We start from the raw sequence: 13,041 nt of genomic DNA on the forward strand, positions 1-13,041 counted from the left end.
CATCTCTGATGTCTCTAAAATGTCAAACTTCCTACTGCACCTCCTCAGAGGTACTCTGCCTTTCCTCTACTTCCCCCAGAAGCTCATGGTCTCCCAAGCTCTGGTTCTCTCTAGGTTGGCTATTGTAACAGCCTCTTTCTAAATCTACCTGCCTCTACTCTCCGCCCTCTGCAACTAATCCAGAACAGGACTGCAAGACTTGTCCTTGGCCTCAAGCCCTGGGATCGTATCTCTCCAGCTCTGAAATCTCTCCATTGGCTCCCAGTGGATGCAAGGATTACATTCAAAACCATCTGCGTAGTCCACACGGCTTTCTGGGGCCTGGGTCCAAAATACGTTCATCTATCCCCCCGCAAATACCTCCCCTCTCGAGCTCTTCGCTCCACTACCTTAACTCCCTCAGGGTCAGTCGTTTTTCAAAGAAACGAGCTGGGGGTACATCTCTATCTTCGGCTGGGGCCTCGCTCTGGAACAGCCTCCCTGTCACTCTAAAACTTGAGGAGAACCATCTACGGTTCCGGAAGAACCTCTAAACCTTCCTGTTCGCTTCTGCCTTCGCTCCTCCTCTCCCCTGATGATCTGTTCTCTCTTGGCACCGTGCACCTGGCCACCCTCTGTCCTGCGGGCCCAGGTACCTGCTCCCCCTCTTCCACCCTCCCGCACTGCCTACAGGCCACCCCTTGCACTGGGGTCTGTATCTGTACCCATACAGTCCCCCACTTTTTCTTCCTGCACTTATCAGACCTACCCTGTCTGCTGCCTTAAACCCAGCACTTGCCAATTTCTGGCTGCACTACCACTGTTTGTTGCCTTTATTATTTATGTATTAATTATTATTTTTCTGTTTCTCCTTTGCTCCGCACTTTCCACTTCTCCCCACTTCCATGCACTTTTCCCCTCCTCCTCTCCCATGCACCTGCGCGTTCTTACTGTCACTGGGCCTAGTAAGATCATTGTTTTGTTCTCCCCTGTTCCCTTCCCTTGCCTTGTCGCGCTCCAAAACACTTGTGTGCGAGCGCAATAGAAATAAAATATCAATATCAATACATAGCCACATACAGCAAGGAAATATAAACTGAGCTACCTGTGCAAGGTGAGTTCATGATACTGAATGAAATGCAGAGATGGATGTGCAACAAACAGGGTATGTAGGGAAAGGAAGGCCAGGAGTCTGTACTTAGTTTGCCACCTTCTGTTATGTTAATATGCTTTGACTATTTCCAAAAGATTATGGCACACTTTGTTGCATGTACAGCTCTTAATGCCACCATACGGCTACCTTATGGGACTGAGGGCCAGGGACGATATATTTCCAGTGGCAATGCAACAACATGAATACTAGTGCACCTTAAGATCAGACCTGAGGGGGCCCCTCAGCCAAAGTGGAGCGAATGAATGTAATAAAGAAGTAGATGTGCTCTAAAGAGGGAGTCACATGCAAGAGTAGTAAAAACATTTGAATTAGATTTTCTTGTCACAAAGGCGAGTTTGCCAGGTTTGCGACTACCTGACAAATGAGCAAACCTTTCTATTTTGTTTTCCCCCTTTAAGTTTATATCCTGTATCAAATCACCGCCTCAGTAGTCTGAGAGCACGTGGACTTGGCCTTTTTTGCAAGAACACTTAAGACAGGGAGTACTGTTATTTAAGCATATGAAGGTACCATAGTGCCATTGAAATCATGCCCAATAAAGCAGGATGGAACAAGTTTTCTACTTATACCACTAGAGCCTGATGGATTTGAATGGGCAGGTTCCAAAGATAAGAAAGCCAGAAGGAAAAATTGGCACTTTTATAAGAGGGTGGGTATTGAACTATGGCTCATGTGGGAGAGGCCTGCTTGGAACTTTAAGGGGATGGGTAGAGTGGTGTGTGACGCAGGACTCCACTTAATGTAAGACTGAGCTCTTCTGGGAATTCATCTGCATAATCCACTTAAACCATGGTGTGTCATTGGTAACATGTTGTCTTTTTAATGTCTAGAATGGTTGGTGGGTCTTCCTACTATTTGGTTGATCTGAGCTTGCTTTGCTCCTGTGCTAGGGGAACTTCAAAGTGCTACTATCTATTCCAGGAATGTAGGATAAGCTGACAGCAATAACAAAAAGGCAGTTTGATGTGTTTACATATGGCCCTGTTTAGGGCTGGTGACATGCCACTTTCACTCATTTGAGGAGTGACCACTGTGGTTTCCCGGGATAGAAATGTTTGGACCTGTGGTGGTAGCAGAATTTCCTGTGATGAAGAAAGAAAGATAATAGGCAACAGTTAAGCGAGTGATGGATTTTGGAACATCCCTGTTCCAAGATGGTGCAGCCTAGGGTTCTATGCATTTGACAAACCCACTTGCACAGAGTTGAAGTAGATCAGGCTGACACAATTCCACAGAATTGCAAATAGAGTGATAGTTGGTTAATTTGCTTTTCAAATATCACACTTCAGTCTAGCAGCACTGCCTCATGCTATTTGAGCCAAGTCTGATTATTATTTTGCCCCTCCTGCTTGCTCCTCACTCTGCATCTACTACCTACCTGTGTTTCACTCACTGCTACTTGTCAGCCTGGGGCTTTCTGTTCAACTACTTTCCCCTGCTGCTCTTCTGTCAGGTTGACCCTATTGATTTAGGGTGTTATTCCACTGAAGCTTTTTGTGTCTTTTGTGATTGTTGATTTACTGAAAAGTAAAATCCAATTAGGTTTTCTAAATTATCCTGATGCTCCAGGTCTCTGACTGCAGATCATGTCTGGTCTAAATGTGCTCCTTCTTGCCCCGCTCACCAATCTGTTGTCTCTCTATGATGACACAGTGTTCTTTTGCATTGCAGCCTCCCTCAGGTTTAGCTTCCTCTGCACTTGGGCCTTGCACCTTGTTCTGACAACTCATGTCCAGACCTTTGAATCTTCTCCCGCCCCCCGCCCCCCACCCTCTCTTCTCCAACCACCTTCCATGAGGCCCTTCGCTGCCCATTTCCTGGTCTGTATGTTCCCATCACAGACAGTCGCTTGCGCGGCCGGTCTGCAGTTTCCCCCCACCCTCCCGCCAATCATAAGTCAACCTAGGCCCCACCACTCCCGTCTCCCTGCCTCTGCTCCCCCCTCAAAAATACCCAACGGCAGTCGCTGGGATGTCAGTATCATGAGGAAGTCTGCATTCTCCCATGTTCACTATTGCCAAGATTGCCGTTGTCTCAGGATTGTGCACCTGATTTCAATGTGCCTATTTGTTACTGCTCGGGGAGTATGCATGTCAGTGAACATACAGACTCCTAGAAAGTAATAATGTAAATAATCTGTTCTATTGAAAATGTTGCCAGTGAGGTGATTTAAATTTTCCTTCACCCTAAAAGGCTTTCCCCAACATATTCCATTGCTGGAATTATTTATTATTCTAAACCCCAGTCCTAGTATATTTGGGGAAAGTGCTTGCTTTCATTCAGGGGGAACATTTCGGAAAATAGCACCTTCTGGTGACATTTTCTTTGCCTACTTTATCACTGGACACCAAATGATCTATAATGCTGTTCTTTGTATGTAAGTTGTTCACATACATAGCCATTGTGGATTTCTTGAAGACATGCCTTGATTGTACTATTTTGCACAAGTCTGGAAGACCAACCCTTTTTCTGTTTGTAGTATACTTGCCTGAAAACCTGAGAAAAGGCAGACATTGTGGAAGTGCTGTTGAGAGGGCCCACACCCTCTAAGTGGTAGAATACGTAATGTATGCCACATTGTTTTACTTTCATACATTTCAGCAACAAGCCCTCAACTGTCAGGGACCTTTCACATCTGCCTTGACAGGCATTACTCGCTTCATATTTTATTTAGGCATGAAGGCTTTGGCACACTTATCACTTTTAGCATCCATACAGGAAATGGGTCATCAATGAGCCCTTCTCTCTACATATGGAGCAACCTCTATGTGCCACAGAACCCTTCAAATGATAGGACAGGAAGACTGCTTACAAGTCCTCTTTGCCTTCACACACTCACCTGATAGTTCATGTTTTTTAATGAAAACACTAAAGGACAAAATAACATTAGCTCTGAAACAAATGCTGATATTGAAGCCTTAGCGCTCGCGGTTGGGGCAGTGCTGTACACCTGTGCCCTGAGTTGGCGGATTATTCAAGATAATTACCATTAGGTCCCAGTCGACGCCGGATTCTGCAGGTCCCTTTCAACCACATTTACTCATTGGTTTACATTGGGGGGTGAATCCTGCTTTTCTCCTCTGCTCCTGGGGCTGTTGGGTCTCGAACCATCCACTGCATCTCCTCTTGTAGGACTCAGCTGTTGTCTCACAAGGTTGACTGCTTTTTTCTAGATACCTGCATTAAGGAACTGGATCTTACCTGCATTTTCATCATAACAGTAGTCCTGTTGTTTTTGATGGGACATTTTTCTCAACACTGGAACATCCACATGTGACAATGAAGGTACTTATTTACCTCGGCAGTGGCATTTTCCTAGTGTCGCCTAGGATCGCTGGAGTTGTCCACCAAGCCTTGGAATTTTTGTGACTCTTCATGATTTATTAGGGATTTTTTAAATCTATGTATTACACTTCTGCCTAGGTTCTGAATTGTATCACTGAGTGTTGCTACAGATTCCCTCCATGGAGCATAATTTGCTTTTCTTTGTCTAGGAACTGTCTTACTAAAATATTTCAGAGACTTTGATAGCCCTGCCTGTATTGGACATTGTGTTCCCCTGTCTACTACTTCTAAGCGGTATAACTGTATGGTGTTCCTATGTATTATGAAGTCTATACTTATTGCATGTGCCATCAGGTATGGGGCTTACATTTTAGAGTAAATAGTGAGTTAGGCCTTAACTGGCCATTTACTATTTTTTTTATGTGTCACCTTATAAATAAAGCATATTTTTCCGTATGCCAGTGTGGTGCATTCTTCTTTTTTTGCTGTCTACTGGGATAAACTATACCTCCCTGGTTGCCTTCCTCCCGCCGAAATTTAAGCCTGACTACACTGCTACATCTACCATTGGAGAGTCTGGTCATTTTGATTGCATGAGACACTACTCTGTCCTTAGAGTAAATGGTTTCCCAGCCCTCAAAAGAGGGTTGTGCAAAAACATCCCTAACAGGCTCTTAATCCATAGTAGAAGTGCGCTCCTACTATGGAACAGTGGCATCTGGTAGCCATAACACCAGGGCTGTATCAGTACTCGCGGGATATGCGTCACCCAGTCTGGTGCACGGCTTGGTTCTTTCCTGGCAACCTGGCCTCCTCCTTAGGTCTGCCTTTGGTTCCCTTCTGCCTGCACCCCAGGCCACTGTCCTCCCTCTCCCTATCCTTCCAAAGTACTGCACGCTCCATGCCCCCAAGCCGCACTTATCTATGCGCCGCCTGCTCTGACATTCCATGACACACCCTGGATTCCCACCACCTCGCCCTTTGAATAGTAAAGGGACTGTTTCTCTTGGATCTCTTGGTGAATGGCTGTTATCTGTCACATTTGTAGATCTGGTTCTCTATGGTACCATTAGATTTGCTTAGGTGAAACTAACATCTGTTTCCAAATGATTTTTCACCTTGTGCTTCCCACTGCTTTCCTCCAACTGTGGTCTTGCACTTTCTAGGCTGTTCCCTACATGGATGCCAGCTCATCCCTCTACTCTTTGGTGCCACTGCCGGCAGGTGTATCTCCCAATGAGTTACTGTTATGCTGTACGACTTGCTGCTGAGGAGGACGACTTGATCCGCAGCCTACGCCAGGTGAATCGTATCTCTGCTAAAGTTGGAAATTGCAACTCTCTACATTCCCCTCATATTCCCAAATTTCTCATCTACTTTTCACACCTTTCACCACATCTTCACTGACGATCAAAAATGACTTCAGAAATTGATCCAGTTGCACAATTCACACAAGATCTTGAATCAAGTTGCACAGTGCCAGAGCATTCCATACAATCTTGTAGCAGATCCCCCACCTCCTACTGAAACTTGTGCAAGACTCTACATATCTGACAGGCTCCTTATCATCTTGAGAACCTTGTACAGGGCTCCACACCACCACAGATAGATCTCCAAATTCATATGAAATCTTTTACAGTGACCGAAGGGGCTCTGTGATGTCTCCATAGCTACACATTACAGGCCCTGCCACAGTGCCCAGAAAGTACCCTAGTCAAATCTCCATGCGTCCAATTGAAGCTCATACTGGTCCTCACACAGTGCTCCACGTCTTCTAAAGGACATCACTCTGGGCCTCCCATGAGACCTTGCAAATACGTGATTCATGGGAAAATGTACAAAGCTGTTCATCTTCCATGGTAGCACAGTGCCACGCACCTGCCATTGACCCTAAAGCAGACATACATAACCATCACGGTCCTGCTATACTAGATTTCTCCCCTTCCAATGAGAAACCCACAAGAACTCACCAATAATCCCATGGGTCATTGCAAATTACCTCACAGGGAATCACAAGTGACAGTCCACCATGGATGTGCTCCACAATCATTCAAGTTATCCACTTATATCGTTGTGATGGATGCACCTGTGTGGTTGTATCAGCACTCTGTAAAAATGGGCCTATGATGTACCTTCATGAATGTTTATACTTTATAGTATGTTGTGCAGATGCAACCAGTATTTGTTATCATTATAAAATGGTTTCTGCTGAAAATGCAAACCATTAATATGTAGTTGTGTATTTCGGTAGGAGCTCTATGTAGAGGAGTATTCCAGCATACACTGGCCATCCCAGAGGAACAACATCTGTGCTTGTGATATCTACACACCTCACAGCTGGCTGCTGACTATGTCCTATGGTAAGTATTTACACATAGTGCCTTGCAGGGTATCGTGTATCACTGACACCTCCTACATGGATGTCCTCTGTCACTCTCCTCTTGTGCAGAACTGTGGCTCCTGATGATTGTTCATTAAATGTGGGAGTAGAGACATCTGATGTTCCTGAGGTTTTAGAGTAGTCAATGTAAGGCACCCTTGCACATGCTGTGAAAATAATCTAAGCAGTGGCAGATGGGTGCAGGCTTAATAAGTGTACATGTTTACTTTTATTATTTTTAAGGGGAAAATAACATCATGGGACAGTAGCTTCAAGTTGCTAAAAATATATTCACAAACTCATTACAGACTCAGCAGTAACTGTAAAACAGATGGTATTAGGTGAATACTGACTGTTTTACCACCATTACAATTACAGGTCAGAGTTATGTGTATATATATATATATATATATTTCTGAGGCTTGTGGAATCTGCTTAGATCACATGCTGTGCATAGGCCGATATCTAGTGGAAGCTGCGGAGTATTACAGTTTGTTTTTCGAAACTCGAAAATGGGCGTCGACAAAGGGCGTGCGAGTAATACTATCCCTAGTGTGACGTCCCCTGTACCCATGATCCCTCACGCGTCTAGGACCCTCAGATTGTTTTTTTCCCGCCATACTGGTCGGAAGCATTTCGCAGAGTTCCTGGCCTAAGCCATAATTTTGCAAAATATTGATAATTCTACCCCTTTCTCCACCCCAACGTCGAGATACCGAATTTCTACTCTCGACGCCGGATCGGAGAGGATTTTGACCGTCGACTGCACGACGGATTTGGGCCTCGAGGCTTCCGTCTCGGCCCGGGCCTGGGCCGCTGGCCTCAGCCCTGCAAGTAGGGAGAGTGGGGGGTGGTCATACTCTACACTCTTGTAATATATAGATACACTTATATATTCCTACATTTACCAGCCCGCTGCCACAAGGTGCGTATGGAGGGTACCCCTTTCCAATTCTGCCCCAAGTGCAATGGCAAATACCCTTGGGTCGACAGGCACGCCACGTGCAACCTCTGCTTGCCGAGGGACCACCCCGAGGCAAATTGCAGAGCCTGTAGTAGGTTTAAGCCTAAGACACTTAAGGACCGTTCAATCAAGCGTTGGGCCCACCAGGCCAGGCGTCAAGAGGCCATGGCAGCGGAGGGCGCCTTCAGCGATGGCAGCGACGCCGTACTTTCGGACGGCGAGGGCTTTATGGCGTCGAAAGACAGCCGAGGGCAAGTCCCCGACCTCGGAAGGTCGACCGGCAGGCCGGCTATGGGGAACACCCCGGCGACACGAGCGCTTCCCATGACACTTTCACAAAGCACATAAAGTCCAACGCGCACGTCGAGTTCTGGGAAAGAGGCACGTAGGGAACGGTCCGAATCGGCGTCCTCTGGGCGCTCTCGATCTAGATCGCTGCACAACGCCAGGCAAACATCCACTATTGCCAAGAGTGCCTCGCTCCCTAAGGTCACGGAAGCTCCATCGTCGGAAGACGAAGCCGACTTCCACCCTCAGGCCGCACTCAAAGAGTCGGCGCCCGCAGACCGTATTACTACAGATCCCGAACCCCTACCTCCACGCTTGAAGGATAGGGTCAAGACCCCCGAACCTCGACGCCAGGTGTCGAAAAGCTCAGAGGGCCCTAAAACACACAGGAAACACTCCTCCAGTCACGGGGAGGGAGGGAAACAGCAAAGGAAGCAGTCTCTACCCACTTCCAAGCCCGTAGAACACTCCACTCCTCAAAAAACGAAAGACAAGTCCAGGTCTTCTGATAACACCAAAACCCCTGCACAGGCTACCAAGTCTAGTAAGGATAAATTTGAAAAACTCCCAGAAAGGGTCATTCCCAGTTCCAGAGAATGGACCAGTGTTGACATAGATAGGGTAATGTCAAGAATGTCATCTTTGGCAGATTTTTATGCAAAAAACCCAGAGCACTTTCTTGCTTATACTCCCGACGGGTCAGCACCCTCTGGCTCTAAGGATCCTATACCTCCAAGTACAAGTTCCCACTTTGAGACACCAACAGGGTCTTCAGACCCCTTCTACGTCCAGCCCTACTCTCATTACCAGGGAGAGACATCCTTTGTTGAGGATCCAGATTTGGGCATGGTGGAGGAACAAACTGGGACAGGCTACTATGGGGATGATGAGGATCAAGATGAGGAGGAGGAAGACCCCTACAGGGTAGACTCCCCAGTAGAAAGAGAGGCCCCGGTTACCGACTCCCCTGTCGACAACCAGCCGCTCCTGAATGAAGTGCTGTCTCGAGCAGCCGAACATTTCCACATTGGCACCCACGGTGCCCAGGAGGAAAGAGACTTCACAGAAAAGTTAGTGGGGGAGAGGAGGCCTGTTGCTCAAGCAATCCCTATCCTAAAATATATTCTAAGAAGAATAGACCCGTCACTCCTCAATCCTAACCTCACCAGAGCAGTGAACCCTAGGATTGAAAAACTTTTCAAGGCAGCCCAATCAGACCACCTATATATAAGGGGGCATCTGGAGCCGGACTTCCTGCTTGTTACTAACACCCGTAAGAGGGCTGGGACACCCTTATCATCGTCCGGGGCTCCTCCCGACAAGGAGAGCAAAAGACTGTACGGGTTAGGCAGGAAAGTGGCCTCCACTTCCGCCTACCGGGCAAGGATTGCCAACTCCACCACCCTGTTGGCCAGCTACAACTGCCATCAGTGGGAAGAGGTTGGTGGCACTCATAGACTCTGCACCAGAACCCTTAAAGAGCCAATTGGCACGAGTTTCAGCGGAGCGAAGAGCCGTGTCTGGTTGCATTTTAAAGGCAACCTTTGAGGCCACAGATAACGCCGGCAGATTAATAGCAGAAGGAACTGTTATTAAGAGACACGCTTGGCTACGCCAGTCTGGTTTCAAGGCTGAAACACAAGCGTCATTATTGGACAAACCGGTGGAGCCGGATCTGTTGTTTGGTAAGGCGGTCGAGGATGCACTAAAGAATGCTAAGGACGAGTATGAAACACTGAAATCCCTAGGCCAGCTAACCACTAAACCCCCGAATCAGAGAGGGAATGGCAATTTTCGTCGCCCACGCGGCCAAAATTCCCAGAGAGGTTCTAACTATTCCCAGGGGCAGGGTACACAGTGGAACAATAATAACCAGCAGTCTACCCAAGGTTATGGCAGGGGTAATAAGAGAGGACTTGGTAGAGGTAGAGGCAGCCCCAATAAAGGAGGCGGCACGCCTCCACCGAAACAGTGATGCTCCGTTCAGGGTCCCTTCTCACGCATCCCCAGTAGGGGGACACATTTCCAACTTCACCCAAGCTTGCGAAGGGATCACATCAGACAGATGGGTTATGTCAACAGTATCCGCGGGGTACTGTATAGAACTACTAGAGCGTCCCCGAGACCATCCTCCACAACAAAAAATACATTCTTTGGAACACCAGAAGATCCTCCTAGAAGAGATTGTCAATCTGCTAGCAAAGGACGCGATCGAACTCGTCCCGGGACACCAGGTAAACAAGGGTATTTATTCAACTTACTTCCTTGTGCCAAAAAAAGATTTGACAATGCGCCCAGTATTGGACTTACGGCCTGCCAACAAGTATGTCAAGCCCCAAAAGTTTTGCATGACAACTCTCCAAGAGGCAATCCCCCTCCTAAAAAAGGGGTATTACATGGCAACATTGGACATGAAAGATGCCTATTTTCATATTTCCATGTTCCCGGCGCACAGAAAATACTTGCGCTTCAAGGTGGACAGTCGGCACTACCAGTTCAAGGTACTGCCCTTCGGGATAGCTTCGGCCCCAAGGGTATTCACCAAGGTACTGGAGGTGGCGGCAGCACACCTACGCAGGGAGGCAATCCCGGTGTACCCTTACCTGGACGACTGGCTCATCACGGGGGAAACGCCAGTAATTTGCAGAACAAACATTCAAAGGACTATCAACCTCTTCTTCGAATTGGGCTTCTCAATAAACGAGAAAAAGTCAAGTCTAGTGCCAAGCACATCCAAACAATTCTTAGGAGCTATCCTAGACACTCAAGAGGGGTTGACCTTTCCTTCAGAGGAAAGAATTCGGAATATACTGCTGCAAATTCCGCAATACCAGTCCAGTCGCCAGATAACGGTATGCAAAGCAATGCGTTTGCTGGGCATGATGGCGTCATGTATTTACCTGGTCCCCCACGTGCGCCTGCGCATGCGTCCCATGCAGGAATGGTTGGCGAAACAGTGGTCTCCGGCAAGTGGTCAGTGGGACGATCTAGTGGTCGTTTCGCCAACACTGGTACAAAGCCTTCACTGGTGGACAAGAGAGAATCTGTCCAAGGGGAAACCCTTTTACGATCCCGAGATACAGGCGGTAGTCACAACCAATGCATGCCTGACGGGGTGGGGAGCTCACCATCTCCACCACACAGCTCAGGGTCTCTGGTCTCACGTAGTGGCCAAGAATCACATCAACCTGCTAGAGCTTCTGGCAGTATTCAGAGCGCTTCAAGCTTTCGAACCTTACCTTTTAAACCTGTCAGTGCAAATCCGGACGGACAGCACTACAGTCATGTTCTACCTGAACAAACAAGGAGGGACTCGCTCGCCAAATCTGTCCAAGCTTGCCCAGAAAATCTGGATATGGGCACTCAGACGGAACATCTTCCTGTCATCGCAACATGTTCCAGGGGATCTCAATTCCCTAGCGGATGCTCTGAGCAGAGACCCTCTCCCGGAGGAACACGAGTGGTGTCTACCCAGAGAAGTCGTAGAAGATATCTTCTCTCAGTGGGGTTTCCCCACTATAGACCTATTCGCCACAAGCGAAAACAGACAATGCCCAGGATTCGCATCCAGGTTCCCCCAACCAGACTCCCAGGGGATGAACTGGTGAGGGATGTTTGCGTACGCTTTTCCACCAACTCCTCTAATCAGGAAGGTGGTCAACAAGATGAACAGAGAATCGATGACGCTCGTCCTGGTTGCTCCCATGTGGGCGAGACAACCGTGGTTCCCACACTTACGCAGACTGGCGGTGTGCGAACCCATCAGACTTCCGAGCTGGTACAACCTATTGTCCCAGCACCAAGGTCAAACAGTGCACCCTCAACCCAACTCAATGAACCTGGCAGCATGGCTCCTGAGGTCATATAGTTTGGACATCTCAATTTACCACAGAGGTGTATGGACATCCTAAAAGAGGCTAGGAAGCCCAAACCGAGGCACTGCTACTTTGACAAATGGAAGAGATTCGTAATCTGGTGCCAGAGTAAGCAAGTCAACCCAGTTGATTGCACTCCTTCCACTATTGTTACTTACATGCTCCACCTGCTGGATGCGGGACTGGTTTTTAACTCACTGAAGGTACACCTGGCAGCCCTGTCAGCATACACCACTTCACATAACAAGGTGTCGTGGTGGAAAGTACCAGTAGTTAAGGCCTTCATGGAAGGAGTAAAGAGACTTCACCCTCCTATTTCTAACCCACCTCCAGGATGGGACCTTAATGTGGTGCTATCTGAGCTAATGGGCCCCCCATTCGAGCCCATGCATAAGAGCAGTCTCAAACACCTGACTTATAAAACTGCCTTCTTCCTAGCTATTACCGCTATAAGAAGGGTCAGTGAAATTCAGGCTCTGTCAGTGCAAGATCCCTTCTTTACTGTCCATAAAGATAAACTGGTTTTATGTACACACCCTAGGTTCTCACCTAACTTTATTTCTAAATTCCAAGTAGACCAGTCCATCGAGCTTCCGGCTTTCTTCCAAGTCCCCAAAAGCTCGGCTGAGGTGAAACTACACACACTAGATGTGCGTAGGGCGGTCCTCTACTATGTAAACAAGACCAGACCGCTAAGGAAAACAGATCAGCTGTTTGTCTCCGTAGACACAGGCAGAGAGGGGGATCGCGTCTCTAAAGGTGCCATCTCTAAGTGGATTGTTAACTGTATCCAACTGTGTTACTCACTTTCTGAAAAGACTCTGCCTTTCACGCCTAGGGGCCACTCCACAAGAGGCATTGGGGCCACCCTGGCTTTTATTGCAAATGTACCCCCTGACTCCATTTGCAAAGCAGCTACTTGGAGCTCTATTCACACTTTTACTCAGCACTACTGCATTGACACTTATTCCAAGACAGATACACAAGTGGGACAAGCGGTTCTAAGACATTTATTTGCTCATGAGCCTTCTCACATCCCACCTCCTTCTTCAGGTACTGCTCGCTAATCTATGCACAGCATGTGATCTAAGCAGAT

At 47.6% G+C, this 13,041-nt stretch overlaps 1 protein-coding gene across 2 annotated transcripts in view; it reads left to right on the forward strand.

Annotated features, from left to right (window-relative positions):
• Positions 1 to 13,041, forward strand: part of LSS (lanosterol synthase) — a 315,876-nt gene that overhangs the window by 123,731 nt on the left and 179,104 nt on the right. For both annotated transcript variants that reach the window (XM_069616042.1, XM_069616043.1), the window contains 2 exons: positions 5,605 to 5,740; positions 6,690 to 6,798. In XM_069616042.1, the coding sequence (XP_069472143.1) occupies positions 5,605 to 5,740; positions 6,690 to 6,798 (245 nt within the window). The remainder of the gene's footprint in view (positions 1 to 5,604; positions 5,741 to 6,689; positions 6,799 to 13,041) is intronic.

Source organism: Ambystoma mexicanum, chromosome 9 (assembly GCF_040938575.1).
Source record: "Ambystoma mexicanum isolate Mex_15411 chromosome 9, UKY_AmexF1_1, whole genome shotgun sequence".
Lineage (NCBI taxonomy): Eukaryota > Metazoa > Chordata > Amphibia > Caudata > Ambystomatidae > Ambystoma > Ambystoma mexicanum.